General features: G+C 36.4%; 1 protein-coding gene across 4 annotated transcripts; it reads right to left on the bottom strand.

The window, feature by feature from the left end:
* Nucleotides 1-1260: 1260 nt before the first annotated feature.
* Nucleotides 1261-20633, bottom strand: LOC107558131 (bone morphogenetic protein 1-like). Of its 4 annotated transcripts, none has more exons than XM_016241752.1 (20): nt 20292-20633; nt 16108-16218; nt 15289-15438; nt 14942-15059; nt 13392-13570; nt 13111-13216; nt 9085-9209; nt 8589-8704; nt 8325-8427; nt 7976-8092; nt 7740-7885; nt 6420-6615; nt 6217-6342; nt 3926-4089; nt 3615-3795; nt 3163-3288; nt 2515-2642; nt 2188-2401; nt 1858-2108; nt 1261-1740 (listed from the first exon to the last, which is right to left on the bottom strand). In XM_016241752.1, exons 1-20 carry the CDS (start codon nt 20425-20427, stop codon nt 1606-1608), a joined length of 2928 nt encoding a protein of 975 aa, XP_016097238.1. In that variant the 5' UTR covers nt 20428-20633; the 3' UTR covers nt 1261-1605. The 4 variants fall into 4 exon arrangements, with proteins under 4 accessions (XP_016097238.1, XP_016097239.1, XP_016097240.1 ...); XM_016241753.1 differs by having other exon boundaries at nt 3926-4086; XM_016241754.1 differs by lacking the exon at nt 20292-20633 and adding an exon at nt 16304-16746.
* Between the last annotated feature and the right edge of the window lie 80 nt (nt 20634-20713).

The raw sequence follows: 20713 nt of genomic DNA, 5'->3' as shown, positions 1-20713 counted from the left end.
AGAGCCCACACGGAAAGACAGAGAACTACCCACACTGACTGACTTGAATCAGCGTCTAGTTTTCTAGGAGCTGCAGAATAGGCTAATTAGACATTAGACCCACGCCAAATCTCGTGTATTCCACCTTTATAATGATTAGACACTTAACCAACACGTGAGTAAATGAAGTCATTTAGGAAACTTACACCGCACAATGAGTAACTCTGATCTGACTGTATTTTGCCCTGTAGGGTCTCGGCCATATTGAAGGTTATGAATGTAGTCATAAAAAACCCTGCAATTACAGAGTGAATAACTCGAAGTGTGGCGCACGGCTTTAAATAAGCCATGGACGTAAGCTGCACGACTTGAAAGGATCGAAAAAACTTTTAACAAAAATGTTAACAACGAATAGTTTCTAGCCATGTTAAAATATATGGTAAGACGTTAGCCTAGTTTTGTAAGTATCACTGCGCAGCACACGTTTACGTTAGGTTATTTACGTGTGAGGGATTATATCTTCCGGCGGAAGGATTTTATTTGATTTGAATGATAAAATGAAGCACAGTTCAACATTTTGTCCTTGATATTTTGTTATGTATTAATTGTCCCATAAAACCAATAACTTCACTTGAGGCAGTTATACTGAGCCTGGTTAAGACTCCTGACAAGCTGAAAAGTGTCCAAACCTCCTTTAAACTAACCAACAGACCAACTTGACCAAAACTAGGAGACCAGAAAAGATGAACAAATCATGAAGACAAACAAACTGAGCTGTTTTTAGCCAGCTTGGCCCACGTTGAACTATAGTTCAAGGCTTCAGGATTACCATAATAAACATTATACAAGTAGTTTCAAAAGACCATGATTTCTGATACATTTTGTTCTGTGTGCTCATATACCACTCATGATGATCCTAGCTCAATTTATACATCTTAATTTTATACACAAAGTCAAAAAAGCAATAAAAAAAACAATGTCATCTCAAATGATGTTTATTAGTCGCATTAACATTTTTGTCTTACAGTTCATTGCATCAGGTACACAATATAATTTAAGTCTAACAGTCTGAATAATCATGTACAACTCTCATGTAAGAAATAGTGCTAGAATTGCTTTTTACAAAAGATATAATCCTTATAATTATCATTGAATGATATTGCCAAACTCAATTACCACCAACCTAGATGTGTGGCAATAAAGAATTATGATTTGTGAATTTTATTATTTAATTTTATAATAAAAGAATCACCTAAAAGTCTTTTAGATTCTAGCCTTTGAGGAACCGAAGAGATATCTGGGAGGCAAAAGTCCATCAGGGACATTTTGTATCTAATTCATCCTTTCTTGTTGGCTTGGAGTCAACAAAGCTCTTCATACTGATAATATCTGCCACTCAGATTTTCCATTTCCTAAAGAGGTTTCAATGGATCCTTTGAAGTACAACAGGGCAAACTATATTGCCATATCCCTACATCAAGCTTGCCCTCTTCAGCTTTTTGAAAGGGTCTGGTACCGCTAGGTTTTCTTCATTGCCGGGGGGGTGGCATCACTAGCACAGGTGCACAGGAGGTATCAGAGGCCCCTGGCTGCTATGTTCTCCAAAACTCTGCCGTCATGAAGAACTCACTTACTAGTGTGCAAGGTGTCCTGGAACTTGGTGCTTGTGTACCGAACCTGGAAACCTTTCTTGTTGATGGTGTCATCCGAGTGAAATTTGATGACAATGGCATCACCAGCTGAGTAGATCTCCTCTGGCGGCTATAAATGATCAAATTATTGAGATATATAAATCTTTGCACTGTAAAATGTATAGACATTTTTAAGCATGATGATTGCTTATGTTGGTTTAGCAGAGATCTTAAGTTCTGGCTTTACCCCGGACCCACAGTAGCGTCCCAGCCTGGGTGCTTTGACATCAGTGCCATCAAACAGCTCTACGTAATCATAGCCACAGTCAGCTTCCTCCTCAATCTCAAAGGTGTGGAAGATGAGCTCCACCCCATAGCCCTTTTCTGCTGAGATCACCCATTGGCAGTCTGAAGCTCCGGGATAGTTGTTGTCACCAAACTGAGCGTGGGAATACAGATCATTGGTCTTTATCTCCGCCTTCAGACTACTGCCACACTCTGAAAATGAGTGATTATTGTTAACTGAAATCAAACGTTCATTATGGAGAACCTCAGGACTTCTGAGAGAAAGAAATACCTGCTGAATGAGAGGCCTTAAAACCCCTCTTCTGTACCGAGTTATCAGAGAAGAACCGCAGGAACATGCTATTGCCACTGGAAATGACAGGCGATGGCTTTTTACTCCCACAAAAGCGACCAAAACTGGTCGCTCTGCCATTTGGGCCATCATATATCTCCAAGTGGTCGTAAGCGCACTCCTGATGAGCCTCCATGTCAATCTCGTCAATAGCCTATGGGAGAGAATAAAATTTGAGCTGGCGGAATGGTTTTAACCATTCCCTTGGTTACCAGAGTATACTGTATCTTTAACCATTTATTTTATCTGGCTGAATGATGCAAGCACCAGTTTAATGTGGTGGCCTGGGGTGGTGGATAGGGTCCATGTGCAGGCCTTCTTGCTGGGGTATTTATCCGGCCAGTTTGGACTTGTAATAATACCAGAAACACTGCTAATGGCTTGATCGCAGCCCACTGAAAGCACAAAACCGGGACATAAATGATTGTTGGGAATGCAGAATTAGGGAATGGATGCATAATATTTATCTGGACATTAGAGTCAATAGAGGGACAGACACCTCCCAGTTTTCATTAACCAATGTTTTTATGGGTTTGGAACAACATGTGGGTGAGTAAATGACGACATTTACAAATTTTTGGGTGAACTATTCCTTTAAGAGGTAAATGTGACTTCAAGTTCAGGTTTAAAGAGTTTACAAAAAGCAAAAGGAAGTGTTTTCAGGGCAGCCTTATAGCTATAACTAAACAAAAACATTCACCTCTGAATCAGTATCTATATGACTTCAAAAAGAATACAGAGCTTTGAAGCGCTTAATTTAGCCATTTTGTATGTTACAAAGGAAATGAACACCTTCACAACCTCAGGAAACTCCACTGTATTTTAGATTTTCCCTGCCTTTCTAATCAGTTTATTTCACACAATACAAATATTTTCCAATACTAGAATGATTGGGAATGTGACGTCAAGACAAACCTTCTTTGCAATCGTGTTTATTGCTGTGCAACACAAAGCCGCTGTGACACTCACAGCTGTAGCTCCCATATGTGTTCACACACTCATGCTGGCAACCTCCATTCTCCCTAGAACACTCATCCATGTCTGCCAGAGAAAAAGAGGAAGTACACTATTATATAGTCTGTTGATGGACACAATACGCCCAACTGCATATAGAACAGTGAAACAAAGAGTCTACAACATTCAAGCATCCTATTAAAGGAAACTTCACAGTTCTGCACCCACAGACTGTGATTTTTTAGCTTAGCTACTAGCTGAAGGACAGGCTGACATTACTTTCGGTAGTTACTTGTATTGAACCCGGGATTTTTTTCTTTGAAACTGTCTGAAAAAAAGTCAAGGCTGTCTGAAATTTATTTATATTGTTCAACGGCAAGTTGAAAATGATAACAGGTCATTCTCATGCTCACCAGAAAAGAACTGAGCTTTGAAGCCTCTTTTAGACACAGTGTTGTCAGATTTGAACTCAACACGCATACTATTGAGTTGGGATGTGATCGCCTCTGGTTTCTCAGTGCCACAAAATTTCCCATGAAGCTTTGCGTCAGTGGACAAGCTACTGTGTACCTCAACGTAATCATATTTACAAACCTGTGAACAGACAGACAACAACAAATGAATAGACTTCATATGAATTTACTGCGCATTGCATTGTCATTGCGGTCAAAAGATAATTTGGTTTTGGCAACAAGTCACAAAATCTCCAACATAGTCAACTTACATCGTTCCCCTCTATCTCAAAAACATCGAAAAGCAGAGTGATGCGGTACTGCACCGGGGCAATGAGCTGCCACACACAGTTCTTGTTGGGTGGGTATTCCTGCGGCCATCCTGGACTAGTGAAAGAGCTATTGAGTTTGGAGATGAATCCACCACAGGCAGCTGCTGGGATCAGATGGTAGAACCATTATTATATTTGCTTGACTGAGCAACAAGCAAGCAAAGAGACAAACATGACAGATATTTTCCAGCTTTCAGCAACTATAATCTTTTCCACTGTCAGAAACATCAAAGCTGGTTACAAATCTAAAGAAAACTGAATGCAAGCATCATAGCCAACCAATCAGTAAACACTTAAAGGGTTAGTTCACCCAAAAATGTATTCATTAATTACTCACCCTCATGTAATTTCAAACCCGTAAGACCTTCGTTCATCTTCGGAACACAAATTAAGATATTTTTGATGGAATCTGAGAGCTGTCTGACCCTGCATAGACAGCAATGCAACTGAAATGTCCCCATGTCCAGAAACGTAGCAAGGAGATCGGTAAAAGAATCTATGTGACATCAGTGGTTCATGCGCAATTATACGAAGCTACGAGAATACTTTTTGTGCACAAAAGAAAAACAGCATATGCTGTTTACGTTCAGCGGATATTCTCCAAAATGGCGCTACAGGGTGACGCGGAGGAGACGAATGGTTGAATAAAGTCGTTATTTTTTTTCTTTTGATCAAAAAGTATTCTCGTAGCTTCGTGCGGATGCACCACTGATGTCACATGGATTATTTCACAGATCTCCTTACGTTTCTGGACTTGGGAACATTTCAGTTGCATTGCTGTCTATGCAGGGTCAGGCAGCTCTCAGATTCCATCAAAAATATCTTAATGTGTGTTCCGAAGATGAATGAAGGTCTTACGGGTTTGAAACGACATGAGGGCGAGTAATTAATGACAGAATTTTCCTTTTTGGGTGAACTATCCCTTTAATTCCTTTAAGATGCAAATAGTCCATGTTTCATTTAGTTTAACTTTATGTACTAAAAACATAATAAAAACAATTAAAATGGAAAAATATCAAAGTAAATGCAAATTCAAAATATTAATTCAATTCATATTAATATTTTACGATGCAAATCGTTGCAAAGCAGCTTGACAGAAAATTAAAGTTTCTACATTATATATATATTATAATAGCTTTTTAATAAAAACTGTAATATTATCAGAGAAATACTGCCATCAAAAATCATTCATTTGGTTGATTGCTTGGAACAAAAGAGCCTAGCCGTAATTCTCTATAATATTCTGGTTTCTAGATATGGCTTGGATCCCTCATTCAATGTAAATCAGTGGGGTTTCGTTGTCCGGCAGGTATATTAATTATGATTGCTCAGAAAAGTAACAGCAGTCCTCTCCTCAGTCCTTATTAATCTGCGTCATTCCTACCATTCATATGACAACTCAACTGAGCTGACCTCACTCCAGTCAGACATGCTCCCATTTGCATATGGGAAGGCCTTGGAATAAGGGGTAGAACATGATCCCACATTCTGTTTTAGTCATTACGATAAATAAATACAACTAGATAGATTTACACTTCCTGCAGCAATATTTTTGTCAGTGTTCTGGACTGTCTGTGTGTGTTTTGCTCCCCATGACCCAGATTCTCCTCATGTTAATTGTGTTAATTTGATTCCAGCTGTGTCTATTTTGTCCCTCATTATCCTGTGTTTATAAGCCCCAGTCTGTTCAGTTTAGGTTGTCGGATCTACTTGTTGTGAACGTCATCCTTGTGCTCTGTGTCGCCTATTTGAATCATTAAAAGACTCTCGCTCTGAGAAATCTCTACGTCTCCTGGTTTCCTCGTGCCCGTGCATCCAGCGAATTGTGACAATTTTATGATAATCAGCAGCATATAATATGACGTCTGGAGGATCATGTGACACTGAAGACTTAAGTAATGCTGCTGAAAATTCAGCTTTGTCATCAAAGGAATAAATTACATTTTAAAATATATTAAATTAGAAAACAGTTCTTTTAGAGTGTAATAATTATTTTGAATATTTCAGCTTTTACTGTATTTTGATCAAATAAATGCAGCCTGGGTGAGCATAAGGGACTTCTTTCAAAAACATAAAAAACAATCTTAATGTGAAAGCTTAGTGAATTCAAACATCTGACTGGTAGTGTAGAAGAATAATATAGCTTTAGACTTCTGCTTAAATGTGAGTAGATATAAATGTTGTGCATGGTATTTAGTGCATTGGTTAACATGAACAGGTTTTGGTATCACCTGTGCAGCTGCGGCGGTCCGGGGTGAGCTCATAGCCAGGGTCGCAGGCACAGTGGTAGCTGCCCAGGGTGTTGACACAGCGCTGCTCACAGTGACCATTATCAGGCCTGGAGCATTCATCAATCTCTGCATTACAAACAAAACTCAAGGTCAGAAGGTCACAAAGTAGGCAAAGCAGTTAATATGCAATTAAGGAGTGTCACCTTTAAAGAAATTAGCTGAAAACCCAGCTTTGTTCACAGAACCATCAGATACAAACTTCATCCACAGCTGGTTGGAGCTGCTCTTGATATTGTCTGGCTTTTCGTAGCCACAGAAGCGGCCCAGTAGAGGGCTGTTCTCGGAATCGCCATCTCGCAGTTCCAGGTAGTCATACGCACAGTTGTCATGTTTCTCAATCTGAGTGTGAAAGCAGAGAAGCTCTTGAGGAAAGGATCGTAACAGAAATGTTACCTGTGAACAATCAGTAAGAAACAACACAAGAATGCCTCACTGTCAGTACTGCTAATAAGCACTTGTAATGAAACGACAACAAGATAAAGTCACAGTAAATCACAGGCATTTAATTGATTTATGTTTTCTACTCTTCAGTGAAATTTTCATGACATTTCCACATTCATTTCTCTCTTTCTTTCATTTTAAATAATTGTCTTCATAATCTTTGTCATGTGTAAATAAAGTACACTTATTTTGATGTTGATTAACATACTAAAGCACATGTAAATTTCTTAATTTTAACTAGTGTGTTATTCAATATTACATTTAACGTTAATATATCATAACCATTAAATTGCAACTTCTTTATTACAAATTTGTCATTTAAATGTGTTTAAAAAACAACAGAATTTAGGTATAAAGTACACTTTAACTATATTTAAAAACAATAGAAGTAATTATGAAATTATATATAAAGATGTACTTAAGTCCTGCTTAAAAAGCACTCTAAGATTCAGTTAATTGCATTTAATAACCAGTTAAACGATAATACATTTTAATTAATGTGCAATTAATTGTCAAAAAACTACATTCACTTTGCCCTTAAGTATATTCTTTATAAGTACTTAATTTCCATAATAAGTACGCTTTTTAAAAGTATGCTGAAGTGTACTTTCTTTTTGGGAAAGTGACAAAAAGGCTCAAAAATGTAACAGAAACTGCTTTTATATTAATAATTTCGATTTTGACTTTTCATCTACTTTTGGATAGAAAAAAAGCTAAATAATTCAAATTTGTGCAAAACTAAAAATTAGGAAATACAATGCAGCTGTATATAATAAATAGAATAGAATAGAATTGTAATTCTATATAGCTCATTTAAGTGAAATGGTGGAATTTCTCTTTTTTTCATTATTAATGAAAAAGTTCATTATACTGTTAATTATATTAACAATAGTCATGGTGTACAAATGACAGTATTTCCTGAGACGGAGCCTGTTTGTATATATTACTGTGGTCTCAGACACTCTGATGCATTGCTGTCTGAGGCTAGTAATAGAACACCACATGACAATGACAAACCCTACCTCAAATGACTGGAAGATGAGGCCCACATGAAACCCCTGGGGTACGATGATCTTCCACATGCACACTTTATTAGGCCGATAATCATCAGGGTAATTGGGTGACTCAATCTGTCCACTGTCTCTTCTCACTTCACCTCCACAAATAGCTGAGACCATGGACAGGACATCACTTAATAACTCTACATCAGTTCAGGGGAACAGATGAGCCTCTCAGCTGATGATCAGTGGACTTATACCTTCATAGACAGCAGAGAAGCCTTTCCCCACCCAATTACTGCTGCTGCGAAATTCAATCCACAGTCGACTGTCAGTGGACACGATGGCCTCGGGTAGCTGGTCTCCACAGAAACGGGCTGAAGCAAATGCAACAAACTGATCAAAGAATAATGGGGCTCAAATTTCTTCCAGAACGACATGGATAGGGCTGATTGAAAATTCAATAATCTTGTGTTACACATTGTTTCCATGTCCTTCTTTCCAATAATTTTACAGCCAAGAGAAGATTTTTTTTATTTATCAAACAAATAAATAATAAACATGCATTTAAGACAAAAAAAATGCAGAAATGATCTTAATAATAGGAACCTTTCAAAGGTGCATTTCTCCAGTATCCATCACGGATCTCCACATGGTCGTACCAGCACAAGCGACTTCTGTACAGATCCACTGAAGTAAAATTAAGAAGGATCTAAGAAAGAAAGAAACACAGACAAAAGAGAGAGAGAAGTTGGGAGTAAAAAAAAAAAATGTTTTACACTAATGTTCAAAAGTATGGGGTCTTTTCATTTTTATTGTCTGCAAAAGGTGTAATGAAAACATCCAGCTCATATATGTGTGAAGTTCTTCTACCTTCTCCCCAGGCGTGACCGATATCCTCCAAATACAGTGAAGATATGCAGCATATCCATTAGGGAACCCAGGGGAGGAGAAGTTTCCAGTGCTGTCCTGAAGGCTCTCGCCACATCCTGTGCACAAACCAGAGTCGAAACCACATCGAGACAAACTCACAGATGCTTGACCTGGAAACCGGATCCTCTTATTGGAAAACAGTAGGAGTTTTGCAGATGGTAAGGTCAGTTTGAAGGATCATGCTTTTATTTTGAAGTGGGAAATCACCCTCATTCCAGCTAACATTAAAGTAGATGACCGCAAAAACAAATGTTCTGTTACAGGGGATAATAACACAGCTGTTTCATTCTCCCACTTTATATGGATAATTAAACTGATGTCACAATCACGAATGCATCTGGCAAAAACACTCCAAATTTTGGAAGCAAGAGCTGGAAGATTGGCTGCTACAAAGATACAAAAGTACAAAGATGCCTGAGATGTAAGGGCCACTTACTTGGGCACTTATATAATTTTCTAGCTTGAGCGATGTCCCCTTTGCTCAGTCTCGTCCGCTGGCCGATGGGAGGTCGGACTCCATCAACTTCATACTTTGGCAGCATGGTATCAAGATAGATGCCCCTAATTTTCAAACACAAAAGCAACAGCCCTCCAAATGATTTGTGAGTGAAGCCTTTTAAAGTATAGAGAATGCATCTGAAAAACAATCCAATCATATATTGAGCACTCACAGAGTATCGCACTGAAAGTGTACAGAGAGTAAACTCAATCAGCGTTACATGATTGATTTGTGATGAGACCACAGTGACCTAAAAAGTAAATTTTGACATTTAACCCACGAATAATCCACAATTGTCTAAATGTCATTGCAAGCAAAGAAATGCCACACAAGCCTCTATTAAAACTAACTTAATTTTTCTGAGACACTTTGTAATGGCTTTTAAAATCATAAATCCAAATTCAGTTTTACATTGTTTTACATTTATTTATCAATTAAAGCATCTTTATGATAAATGTTTTGCTTTAAAAGAGTGCTTCTATTTTTCTGCTATTTGGTTTGACATTTTTGTTATTTAATACTGTGACATTTCTATTTTTTTAAGTGTCTCAGGTGTCCAAATATATATTTGGGGCTAGTGTACATGATTAGTGGGGACACTATACATCATCAAAGATTAATTTAAAAATGAATTTAGAATTTTTTTTTTATATGTTTTTGAAGTAAATCTCTTATGTTCACCAAGGCTTCATTTATTTGATCAAAAATACAGTAAAGACAGTAATATTGTGAAATAGTACTGCAATTAAAAATGTTTTCTATTTTAATAGATTTTTAAAACTAATTCTCGTGATGTCTTCAGTGCAGTCTAATTTTTTATATAATTGATATGCTATTAGCTTTGTTTATATTTTGACTTAGATGTTTTATATTTTCTGTTTTAATTTTAATTTTAGTTAAAAATGACAGTAATTTTGTTGTTTGTCATTTTTATTATTTTCTTTTCCATTATCTATAGTTTCTATTAAATGTATGTTTAGTTTTAGTTTATTTTGTTTATGTTCTTTTAGTACTTTAAGTTAAAATAAACAAAAAATGTTTCTTTGACAACTAGCTGAAATAAATAATTTTAAGTTTTTAATATTTAATTTTATTACAGTTTATGTTTATTTTGGTTTAAGCAACAATTTTTTAATGGTTTTAGTTTAAGTTAATGATACTAACAATGGTTCATTGTCCTATGATCCTTCAGAAATCATTCTAATATCATTCTAATATATTATATTTCTAATAATATTTACGTGTCCTAGGTGTCCAAATTAATTTTTGGAGCCACTGTACATGATTATGACAGAGATCCAGCTTGCATCAATCAAATATGAATCATATTTGACTGGCACCTGTCCACTACATATAGTCTTTCTCTCTGCTGTATGGAGGACAGAATGATTGCTCTTTGCTCTCATCTACTTCCCATGACGACAGCACCCTGAATGTTCAGCATGTGGACGAAGAGCGGTCAGAGCGGAGTTTAAAGCACTGCCTCTCTGGACTGCGACTCCCTGGAGCCCACCGTGCATGCCAGAGAACAACAGCACTACAGCCCTGCAATTGTCCAGGACAAAAAGCCTGGAAGAGCTTTATTTGTTTTGGCCTGATTCCAGGATCCCCTGACTGCAAAATGTAAAAGGTAAAACCACACAATGTGAATATTCCTGGTTTAGAGGCCGGTAGGAAAGGGGCCACTTTGCAAAACACTAAAAATAACAATCACAGAGAAACCATGCCAGCTTCCCACAGACCTTTACGCTAATAATTAATGTGAAGTTTCTGTCAGACTCTGACTATGCACCTTAGAACGTACAGTATAAATGACATTAACCCCATGCATTTTACTCAAAACAATTTCCACACTCTCAGAAAAAAAGGTGCAAAGGTGTCATTTGTACGGTACAAAAGTGAAAAGGTACATCTTATTTACAGAGCTGGGTAGCAACTGATTACATGTAAGCTGGATTGCATAATCAGATTTCAAAAATTAAGTACTTGTAATTAGAGTATATTACATTTTAAAATGCTCATAATCAGATGACAGTTAAATTTTTATGAATTACATGATTAGACATTGTTCACACAATGGCAATATCTTACTCGTAATTTATTGATTCTCCTTATTTCTTCTTTTTCTCTTTTAAATTTTCTAAAAATGGAATACATTTTCTTTCTCTTGTTCATGTAAACTGTAATCAGTAATGGATTGCAATTTGTAAGTAATGTACCCAGATCTGCTTATATATCCCCAAATGGTATATTGGTACCTTAAAGGTACATATTTTCTTATTTTGATAGTTTCTTAGTTTCCTATTTGTATTCTGTTCCCATTTCTTTATATATAGTCACATCAAAATGTTATTTAACCTGTATTTTTTAAATATTGAAACATTTTGTAATACTTGAAAATTTACAAATGAAGTGAGAAAAAAAGGTATATTAGCACCTTTTGAAAGGGTACCACCCCAGTGTTGAACATAGTTTCTGAGAGTGCATGACCTTTAAGTATTTTTTAAATCATTTTGATTCAGACCCGTTTGCTAGTGAATCGTTTAAATCAATTTGTGACTACATTTGACTGATTAACAACTAACTCAAAGGAAAGAAATCACAAAGTGAACAGCATTGGCTTATAAGCAATATCAAGCTCATAAAATAGGTTAGAACTGTTTAGAAAACTAGAAAAATTTTAACAAAGCAAATATCCAAAGGAAATATATACATATACATATATATATATACAGTATGTATATATAATACTGTATGTTGTGCTCAAACAAAACTTAAACACATTATACAGATAAACCATAAAATAAAATAATAAATTAAAATAATACAATGAAATAAAATAAAATAAGGACATTTTCATGACCGTGGGTACGCTGACTATAGTAATACAGAGTAATGTTGACTTTTTACAGAAGCTGACCACAACAACCTTGAAAATAAATTCTCTCTGGTTAAGACTACAACAGCATTATCCTCACTGTTTCCAAACTGTCTGCACATTTTCGATATGGTCAATTCAGAGCAGCTTTGTGAGACCCAAGAGAACTGACCAAAGGACACTCTACCAAAAAGTCTATCTGCACTTCAGCCTTGGCTCCCTGTCTGAATTCCTTCCTGCGTGTCCTGAACAACAGGCCCCCTCAAAGCAGCTGGCTGAACCTCCATCCTCAAGCCACTAACAACAGGTTAGTCAGCAGTCTGTGAGAGCGCCAAGTCCTCAAGTCCTGCTCTGTCCCATCAGCTCAACGCTTGTATTAAAAACAAGACACATGCACTGATGTCTCTGTCATTTATAATTAGTGCAGTGAAATTAATATCTGTATTTTTATTTTTGTTTAATATGCTGGAGAACAAATAATGGTTGATTTTTTCAGTCAACATACAGAGCATAATTAGAGATTGATCCGATTGAAGTGGTATTTAGCAGAATTTGTATTCATTTGTACACTACTTAAGTTGTAAATAAAAATGATTACTGGAGTACATTTACAAGGACATACTATTTCCTTCAGTCTTTCTGAGTGAAAACTGTTTCTACACCAAATTTATTTGGTAACACTTTAAAATAAGGTTCATTTGTTAACAGTAGTTAACTGTATTAGTTAACATGAACTAAGCATGAACAATACTTCTATAGCATTTATTGATCTTAGTTAATGTTCATTTCAATATTTACTCATACATAATTAAAATCAAAAGTTGCATTTGTTAACATTAGTTAAAGCACTTTGAACAACATGAACAAACAATGAATAACTGTATTTTCATTAACTAACATTAACAAATACAAATGTATTGTTCATTGTTACTTCATGTTAGTTAATACATTAACTAATGTTAACCAATGACACCTTATTGTAAAGTGTTACCGTTTACTTCAGTGTATGTTATATATTATCCAATTATCTCTACAATAACAATATCTTCTTGTGTACAAGTGACATTAAAGGCTTGAGTCCAAACCTGGAAAAGGTGTTTCTGGCGTAATGCATGATACTGTCAAAGTCGTAAACCTCCCCGAGCGAATTCACATCATCTGGCTCCATCTTTATGAAATTGTACTCCTGACCTATAAAGTACAACATAGCCTTTCTCACACTTCTACTAAATGCCACGCAATTAAGAATTATCCTAGATTTTAGATATAGTATAATGCGTAAAAGTTACAATTCTGGCTAAAGCATATACAGGAGTATAAGTCATTCTACAGTAGTTTGTAGTAGAGGTTTAGATAGTTACTGTACCAGGCTGGATGTTTTCTCTAAATATGTCAACATGCTCGTCCCGGTCGGGTCGTGTGTGCTCGTGCCAGAATCCAATGACGTGTCCGAGTTCATGCACCACGATGCCAAACTTGTCACAGTTCTTCCCGATAGATATAGCCTGGGGACCTCCACCTCTCCGCCCGACAAATGAGCAGCACCTTCAATGAAGCCAACTTGGGGTTAGAAAACACTTTTGGACCTGTTTTGCAGACACATTTGGTAAATAAATGGTGAATTAATGTTTGACTGGTCACTTCGGTCCCTGTGCCCCTTACCTTGCCGATTTCTGTTGAGGGCCAACCATCAAGTTCATCCTTCATCATTCAGTCTTTTGATTTATTAAAGTTCAACAGAGTTTAGCTCAATTCAAAGGAGACACACGATGAGCTGAATGCAGCAAACTCTACAGGCATTCAGACCTTGAGGTCAGGATCTGCCTCTGCTGAGAAAATAAGGCTTTGTGCTGACTGAATCTGAAGCGAGGATGTTTTTGTCACAGGCAGCACAAGGACTACTGTTTGGGGAACTGTGGTGTAGTGACGCGGCTGTCAGAGCCATGAAAACTTCAGCAAGGTCCTTCTTTTTACTAATAGCCACACATACAGTACACTCACAGTCAATCATTCATTCAATGCTAAAAAAGCCTAGGTGGTAAACCATTTGATTAAAAAAAAATATTTAACAAAACTACTAGAAAACTAGAAGAATGGTGCTTGCTTACACATAATTTGCTGTAGATGAATGCCAGTTTGTTGCTACATGGTTGCTAAGATGTTCTGAGTGCTCACTTATGGTTCAAAAGTTTGGGGTCAGTAAAAAATAAAACCACTGCATTAAATTGATCAAAAGTGATGGGAAAGATATTTATAACTTTACAAAAGATTTATATTTCTAATAAATGCCAATCCTGAAGAAATCAAAGAATCCTGAAAAAAAAAGAATCACGGTTTTCACAAAATAATAATAATAATAATAAATGTTTCTTGAGCAGCAAATCAGCATATTAGAATGATTTCTAAAGGATCATGTGACACTGAAGACTGGAGTAATGATGCTGAAAATTCAGCTTTGCATTACAGGAATAAATTATGTTTTAAAATAAACCAATAGCCAAGACATTGATTTCGCAAATTCACATTAGTTCTGGCTGCATTAAGTGTCTATATAAAGTTGAAAATTGGTTGTGAATTGTAATTCATGGTGACTTGAAAAAAAAGTGTATAATAAAATCAGAAAGAACGCAATCAGAAAAAAAGCATCACCCAGAAACAGACACAAACCACACTGCAGCACTATCTGCATGGGAGCCAGATTTGCTCTAGAAGAAAACTTGTTTGTGCAGTCGGTGCCTATAGAAAACCAGATCAAGAAAACCGCTGAAAAGATTGGAGCTTTTGAATGCTGGCAGAGAGGTGTGTTTCTGTGCATCAGGGACTGAGGGAGAAATTGGACTAATCAATATGTGTGGAGAGACATTAATGGTGAGCAACAGTTGTCTCTCCACAGAGACAGGCAAGACGTGAACTTACCCACATGGCCTGATAGTAAAGACGATGTAGCTCTCCTCTGTGCTTCTTTCCATGAAGGTCACGCACGTGTGTTTCTCCCAGTGACGCATGGCTTGCTTGAAAATGGCTCGCTGGCTGCCTACAGGGGTTTGGTTTAAATCAGTAAATCTAGATAACACTTTTGAGTTGAGCCAACTGACTAATGAAAAATTACAAAGGATATTAAGACTTTAAGAAAACAAATTAGTGTCAGGCTTATGGCAAAATTAACATTTTGTGTGAAGTTAAGTGAGGTTGGATACACTACACTGGAATATTAAGAGAGCATGTAAAAAAGCACAAAACATAACAAAAATATGGAGACTTACCACTGAAGTTGCTACTAATAATATAGGGTATTATGCCATCCGGCCAAACTCTCTCAGGTCTGGCTGTGGCTGCTCTCCGTCTGCGTAGGAGGCTTTGATTGGCCAAAACTGGGTCATCCTTTGCATTGACATTAGCTGAGGATCTGTTTGCTAGGGCAAAGACAATACTTCAGACAAAATGTAGTTCTCTGCTTTACTCAAAATGTTTTCTAAAGTTTGTAATGGCCTGATTGCACAGATTAAAGTATTTAATCATCGATGCTGCGTGGATTTAATTACAAATTACATTATGTAAATTACGTAACATTCTATTAGATTACACATTAATATAATCTGATTATTTTTGGGATAACTTTTAGATTACTTTTGACCGAACTCATAGATTTTAATATCACATAGATTGGAACAGGATTATTTTGTACCATACTGATCTAAAAATAAAAATTGAAAGAAAATATTCCATTGTTTTCAACAACAGTGTATTGAACATTACATTAATGGGGTTTGTGTAGGAAGTGTAGGGAGTGTGTGAGTTGGCAAAAAGTTAATAATGAACTAAATAATAACAATGTAACATTCAAATAAATCATTTTAAAAGAAGAAAAATCTAAATAAAACATATGAACACCAAAAATTATGAAATATTTTGTTTACCTGAAATCTTATGTGACCATCTGAGAACTGTGATCATGCAAATATGGTGTTAAATATCACTTTAAAATGATCTAATTACTGTATACAAATGATGTCATCAGTTACTACCCAGCACTGAATATCATCGCATAGAAGCAGCAGTCTGTGCTTTATAACCATACTCACCTGAATCAGGTATAGAGAAGTTAGAAGAGTCATTCTCTGTAGCATCCATTAAGTTGGCTTTAAGTAAGCGCAAGTCCTCCTCATCTAAGGCAATGTCGCCCAGAAAAGCAGCTAAAACAGAGAGTGAGAACACATCACCAGGTGAATTTCTCAAGCGGCATGCAACCCTCTGAGACTGATGAGGGAAAAACCTCACCATGAGAAGCATTCAGCCCAGCTTAATGTAGCTGTGAACAGGTCCCCAGAAACTAAATCTGGGGGTTGTAAGGTTAAAGTCACAATAGCGCTCTGAAGTCACAGCTGCAACTTGTATGCCAGTCTCAACGCTGACTTTTAATGGATTCGCTCCCATACAGGCCAATCAGGATGTGATGAGATGCTGAAAAGGAACCACATGCCAGCAACAACATCCGAAAAAAGACTACAGTGACTTTGCTCTAGGGCTATTCTAATGAACACTATGCAATTCAGGCAGAAGCCATTCATTATATGGCACAGGTGTTTGAGAAGCACTTTACAACTGTAAATGCACTCTAATTATTCTATGTCTTACCTTTTCTAAGAACTTATTAGCTCTCTTTCAGCAAACACTTTCCATTTTCCTGGGATTTACAGCGCAGCAATTGCATGGATGGTCCGTTGACCAAAAGTTATGTGCTTTGCTCAAGTTTGTGATTGTAGTAACTCTCTCATATCCCCTTTGCGATAAAACCTACAACTTCTGTGTTAATTGTCTTGTTTGTTTGGTCTATAATCCTTTAGATTCGCTAGAGCTTTAATATTTAAGTCTTCAAACCAATGTATTTGTATATTAATTTTCCAAAAGCGAAAGGAGAAATTAAGACTTTCACATTTTTTGACAGGAGGAGAACATTGGGTATATCGAAGGGCTAATAATTTTTTTTTTCTCAAGAATATTTTATTATACAAACAAGAATCATTTTGTACAATACATTTTTTTTAATGTTAATTTTGTCAACTTTTCAGAGAACTAATAAGAACTAAAAGCAATAAATCCTTTTTTGATATCATGGGGTCTTCTGATTATTTTCATCCTTTACATTCTGTAAAGACATAACTCTGCTTGGCTGTGAACATTCACATGTCTGGGATTTGTGATCTAGCAGCAGAATTCATTGTTTTATTTACCCTGCGGCAGCAGGGAACACTTATTATTTTAGCCTGGCAGGACATCTTAAGCTTGAAACATTTGCTAAACAAACCTAACAACACAATACCCCATAAATAAGCATGCTGATGCCTCCTTTGAGGTTTTCAAACAAAGCTGACAAATCTATGAACATAAAGACATGTTCACGCCTTACAGTCACACTGTTCTCTATGTGTCAAAAGAATAAAGAAACAAGTCACAGCATACCAATTTTGAGGTGATGCAGTTCCCAATTAAGGGTTAAATTTAACCTGCAGTCTAAACAGCTTGACAGATTAATGGCCATGTGTCACTATTAGCATCGTCACTGCTGTTCTGCTCAAAACTGAAAGCGCAGAGCCAATAAAAGCCATCAAAACTTCACCCGTATTGAGATGACAGTCAATACATTGACAGAACATCTCAGGTAGAGCCTCCCCAAAATATGTTCCCCGTATAAAAGAAGATCAATATGACTAATGAGAAATCATTTTACAATCACAAGTGAGGTTGAGTTTATTTTACATCAAAAGTAGCAACACATTTGTCAAGGATGACACAATAAAGTTGCATGAACTTATTTCCATTGTGGTCCTTGATTTTAGAAAATCATTCTCATGACTATGGTTTTGTTGGCATATATCTCCACACTAGTACCCATACAACCAATTCATACAAAATAAAATACTTTACAATTATACACACACAACCAAACTGCAAATCAGTTCTATTAAGATTATCTAAAAACAGTCTCTTCACTCTTGTACTAAAACCGACAGTATTCGTTAAAACCTTAATGTCCAATGGCAACTTATTCCACTCCTGTACACCTGTATATGCAAATGACCTCTGAACATACAAAGTCCTACACCTACATAGATTAAGATCCATTACACTTTCTAGCATAAAATCCACGTCTTAAATTGACCAGTGAAAAATATGAAGTAAAATATACTGAGGCTCTATTATTAATTATTTTATGTACCATTTTTAATTTCAGGAATGCTACTCTTCTTTCAGTTGGTAACCATCCGAGCTGCCAAAAATGGCTATTATCCACAATGAAGCCTTAAGACTATTTTCATCCATTTATTTTGTGATTTTTGTACCTTTGCCATCCACACACTAGATAAATCGGTCATCTAAGAACTTCATGCATACTCAAAATGTCATTGTACTAGGCCTGTAACAAGTACTAGAAATGTAATCCTAGAAATGTAATCCTAGCATTATCTTTGCCTAAACTTTCCATGCCATAATCACTCCACTTAAATTATTATCCTGAACACAACTGAGATCATTGATTTTATCCAAAAAGAATATATTTTGTTTTGCCAAGATCTATTAAAAGCTTATTTTCAGACCTAACTTCTCCTGAATTTTACTAGTCTCCTTATCTGAAACTAATAGAGCAGAATCATTAGCATATAATAACATTTTACACTCACATACAGCATGAATATCATTTGTATATAATAAAAAGAGGGCCTTGTACACTACCCTGTGGAACTCCACCATTCACAATTTTACTTTCTGTACTCTCCCTGTTAAATAAGAGGCTAACCATCTATTTACTGTACTTGAAAATCCCATAGCACATAATTCATCCAATAATATTGAGTGGTTAATCATAATTAATCAGAAATCAGATATTTAAATCAACAGAAAAGGTTAAATAAATATTCATTTTCAACAACAGATTTATTATGCTACTAATTCAGTGTGTAGTGTAATCTAGGGAGGGTTCATACTATTGAGCCCACACTGTAAAGCTTTAAAGACATTTAACCTTTCACAATCACTGCATTCTCAATCCAAACAATTTCCTTTCTGAAAGCTTTTGCAAAAAGGATGCAAACAAAGGCCTTCAGATTAAAAATCTGCTGTTCTCTTTTGTGTCAATACTTCTCTTTGTTAGCATCAAATTAACTGTCACAGTTTAATACTGGTTGGGCCAAACCAAATTCCTGACAGGTTTCAGTGACCTAAAGTCCACTTCATGCTGTGAGGGTAATGAACAATCATCCGAAACGCTGAATGTACACTCAAATCCCTTCCAACTGATTTTTATTATTATTTTTAAAATTGTACTTCTGTGCTTTGAACAATTAAATTGGGTGCATTATAAATATTTCTTGGTGAGCACTCAAAATCTATTTAATATTACAGGTTAATGAGTTTGTCAGCAGGTGAAAATCACATATGCTTCGTCACTAGCTCAGTAACGTTGCCTCTAAGCAGGTGGAAAATGTGCTGAATTAATTAGCAAAGTTAAAATGTAATCATACATTTTCCACTCAAGAAATAAAGAAAATAATAGCATATATAATAAAACATATATAACAAAATTAGTGTTTATGATTATTTTTCTTGTGAAAGCATTAAAACTTTTTGTTTCAATTTGCAAAGTGCTGTTTGAACACGGGGACATGTGAAATATTAAATTTAGTCCAGCATTTAATTGGCTGTCTATTCAGTTGCCAGCTGTCCACTGCTGTAACAAAGATTTGCCCTCTGCTTTTTGTGAGACATAGTTGAAACTTCTACAGACCATCAAAACTTGGTTAGGTAACTCAAGCTTGTAAAGTACATTTAGTGCTGTAAATTAGGTTAGTTCTACACGCTCTGCCTGAGGATGCAGATTTCTGAGTTGGGATAGGGGGAGGTGCCGAATCACCAGGATCCCATTCACTTGTCCTAGATCTCATGCTGTCAACAAAGCCACACAAACAACATAGCACAACAACACACAACGAAATAACACAAAACAGTGTAAGGCTAACAAAACATAACAAAACGTAACAAAACATAAAACAAAATGTTAACCAAAACTAAACATAAAACAAATATAACAACTTTAACCAAAGCAAAACGACTTTAATCAAAAGAAAACATTCAGCAAAACATCACAAATTAACCAAAGCAAAGCTAAATAAATAACACAATGCAATATTAAACTAAACTAAATAACATCAACAACAAAAAGAAACTCTTGATTATAAAGTTTAGAAACACTGTGTGTGGTATATATTACCAGCTTTGCACGGGTCCTTGTAGTCAACTTCATCACTTTCTCCCGGACCCGTGTGATAGTTTGAATCCACTTTCAATGCGATCGGTAACAAAAGCCGAAGATTGAACATAAGCAAATATGTCCACAGGGAATTCATGACGGGAATGAGTGCGGATGTAGATGTGGACCTGAAGCCGGCGGAGAGCTGCGGGTTGCGGTGGGAGTTTGGAAGGACTTGGGGAAATGGGAGCTCCCGGGAAGGGCAGGCGGGTTTAGAGAAGCGAGGCTTTGCTCTCTTCAGTGTCTTTATTCTAGTCCAGTGATTCACTCACATATCCGGGACTCGGGCCAGCATCAAGCTTCCAAACATCACAGATCGGAGGTCAGTGGACTCAACGCGTCCTGAGCCCATCTGTGTGGGAGAAGAATGCGAAAGCGCACAC

This window comes from Sinocyclocheilus grahami, unplaced genomic scaffold (genome assembly GCF_001515645.1).
Source record: "Sinocyclocheilus grahami isolate Dianchi unplaced genomic scaffold, SAMN03320097.WGS_v1.1 scaffold632.1, whole genome shotgun sequence".
Classification (NCBI taxonomy): domain Eukaryota; kingdom Metazoa; phylum Chordata; class Actinopteri; order Cypriniformes; family Cyprinidae; genus Sinocyclocheilus; species Sinocyclocheilus grahami.
The sequence above is the reverse complement of the archived record's forward strand: the minus strand, read 5'-3'. Positions and strand labels throughout refer to the sequence as shown.

What these genes read in the sequence shown, in the direction of transcription:
- LOC107558131 (XM_016241752.1), bottom strand. Translation starts at nt 20,427, where the DNA reads ATGAATTCCCTGTGGACATATTTGCTTATGTTCAATCTTCGGCTTTTG. An exon ending in TTTACTATCAGGCCATGTGG is followed by an intron (nt 13,571 to 14,941) that starts GTAAGTTCACGT and finishes GCTTCATTGAAG; the next exon opens with GTGCTGCTCATTTGTCGGGC. An exon ending in TAAACACGATTGCAAAGAAG is followed by an intron (nt 2,643 to 3,162) that starts GTTTGTCTTGAC and finishes TTGTGCTTTCAG; the next exon opens with TGGGCTGCGATCAAGCCATT.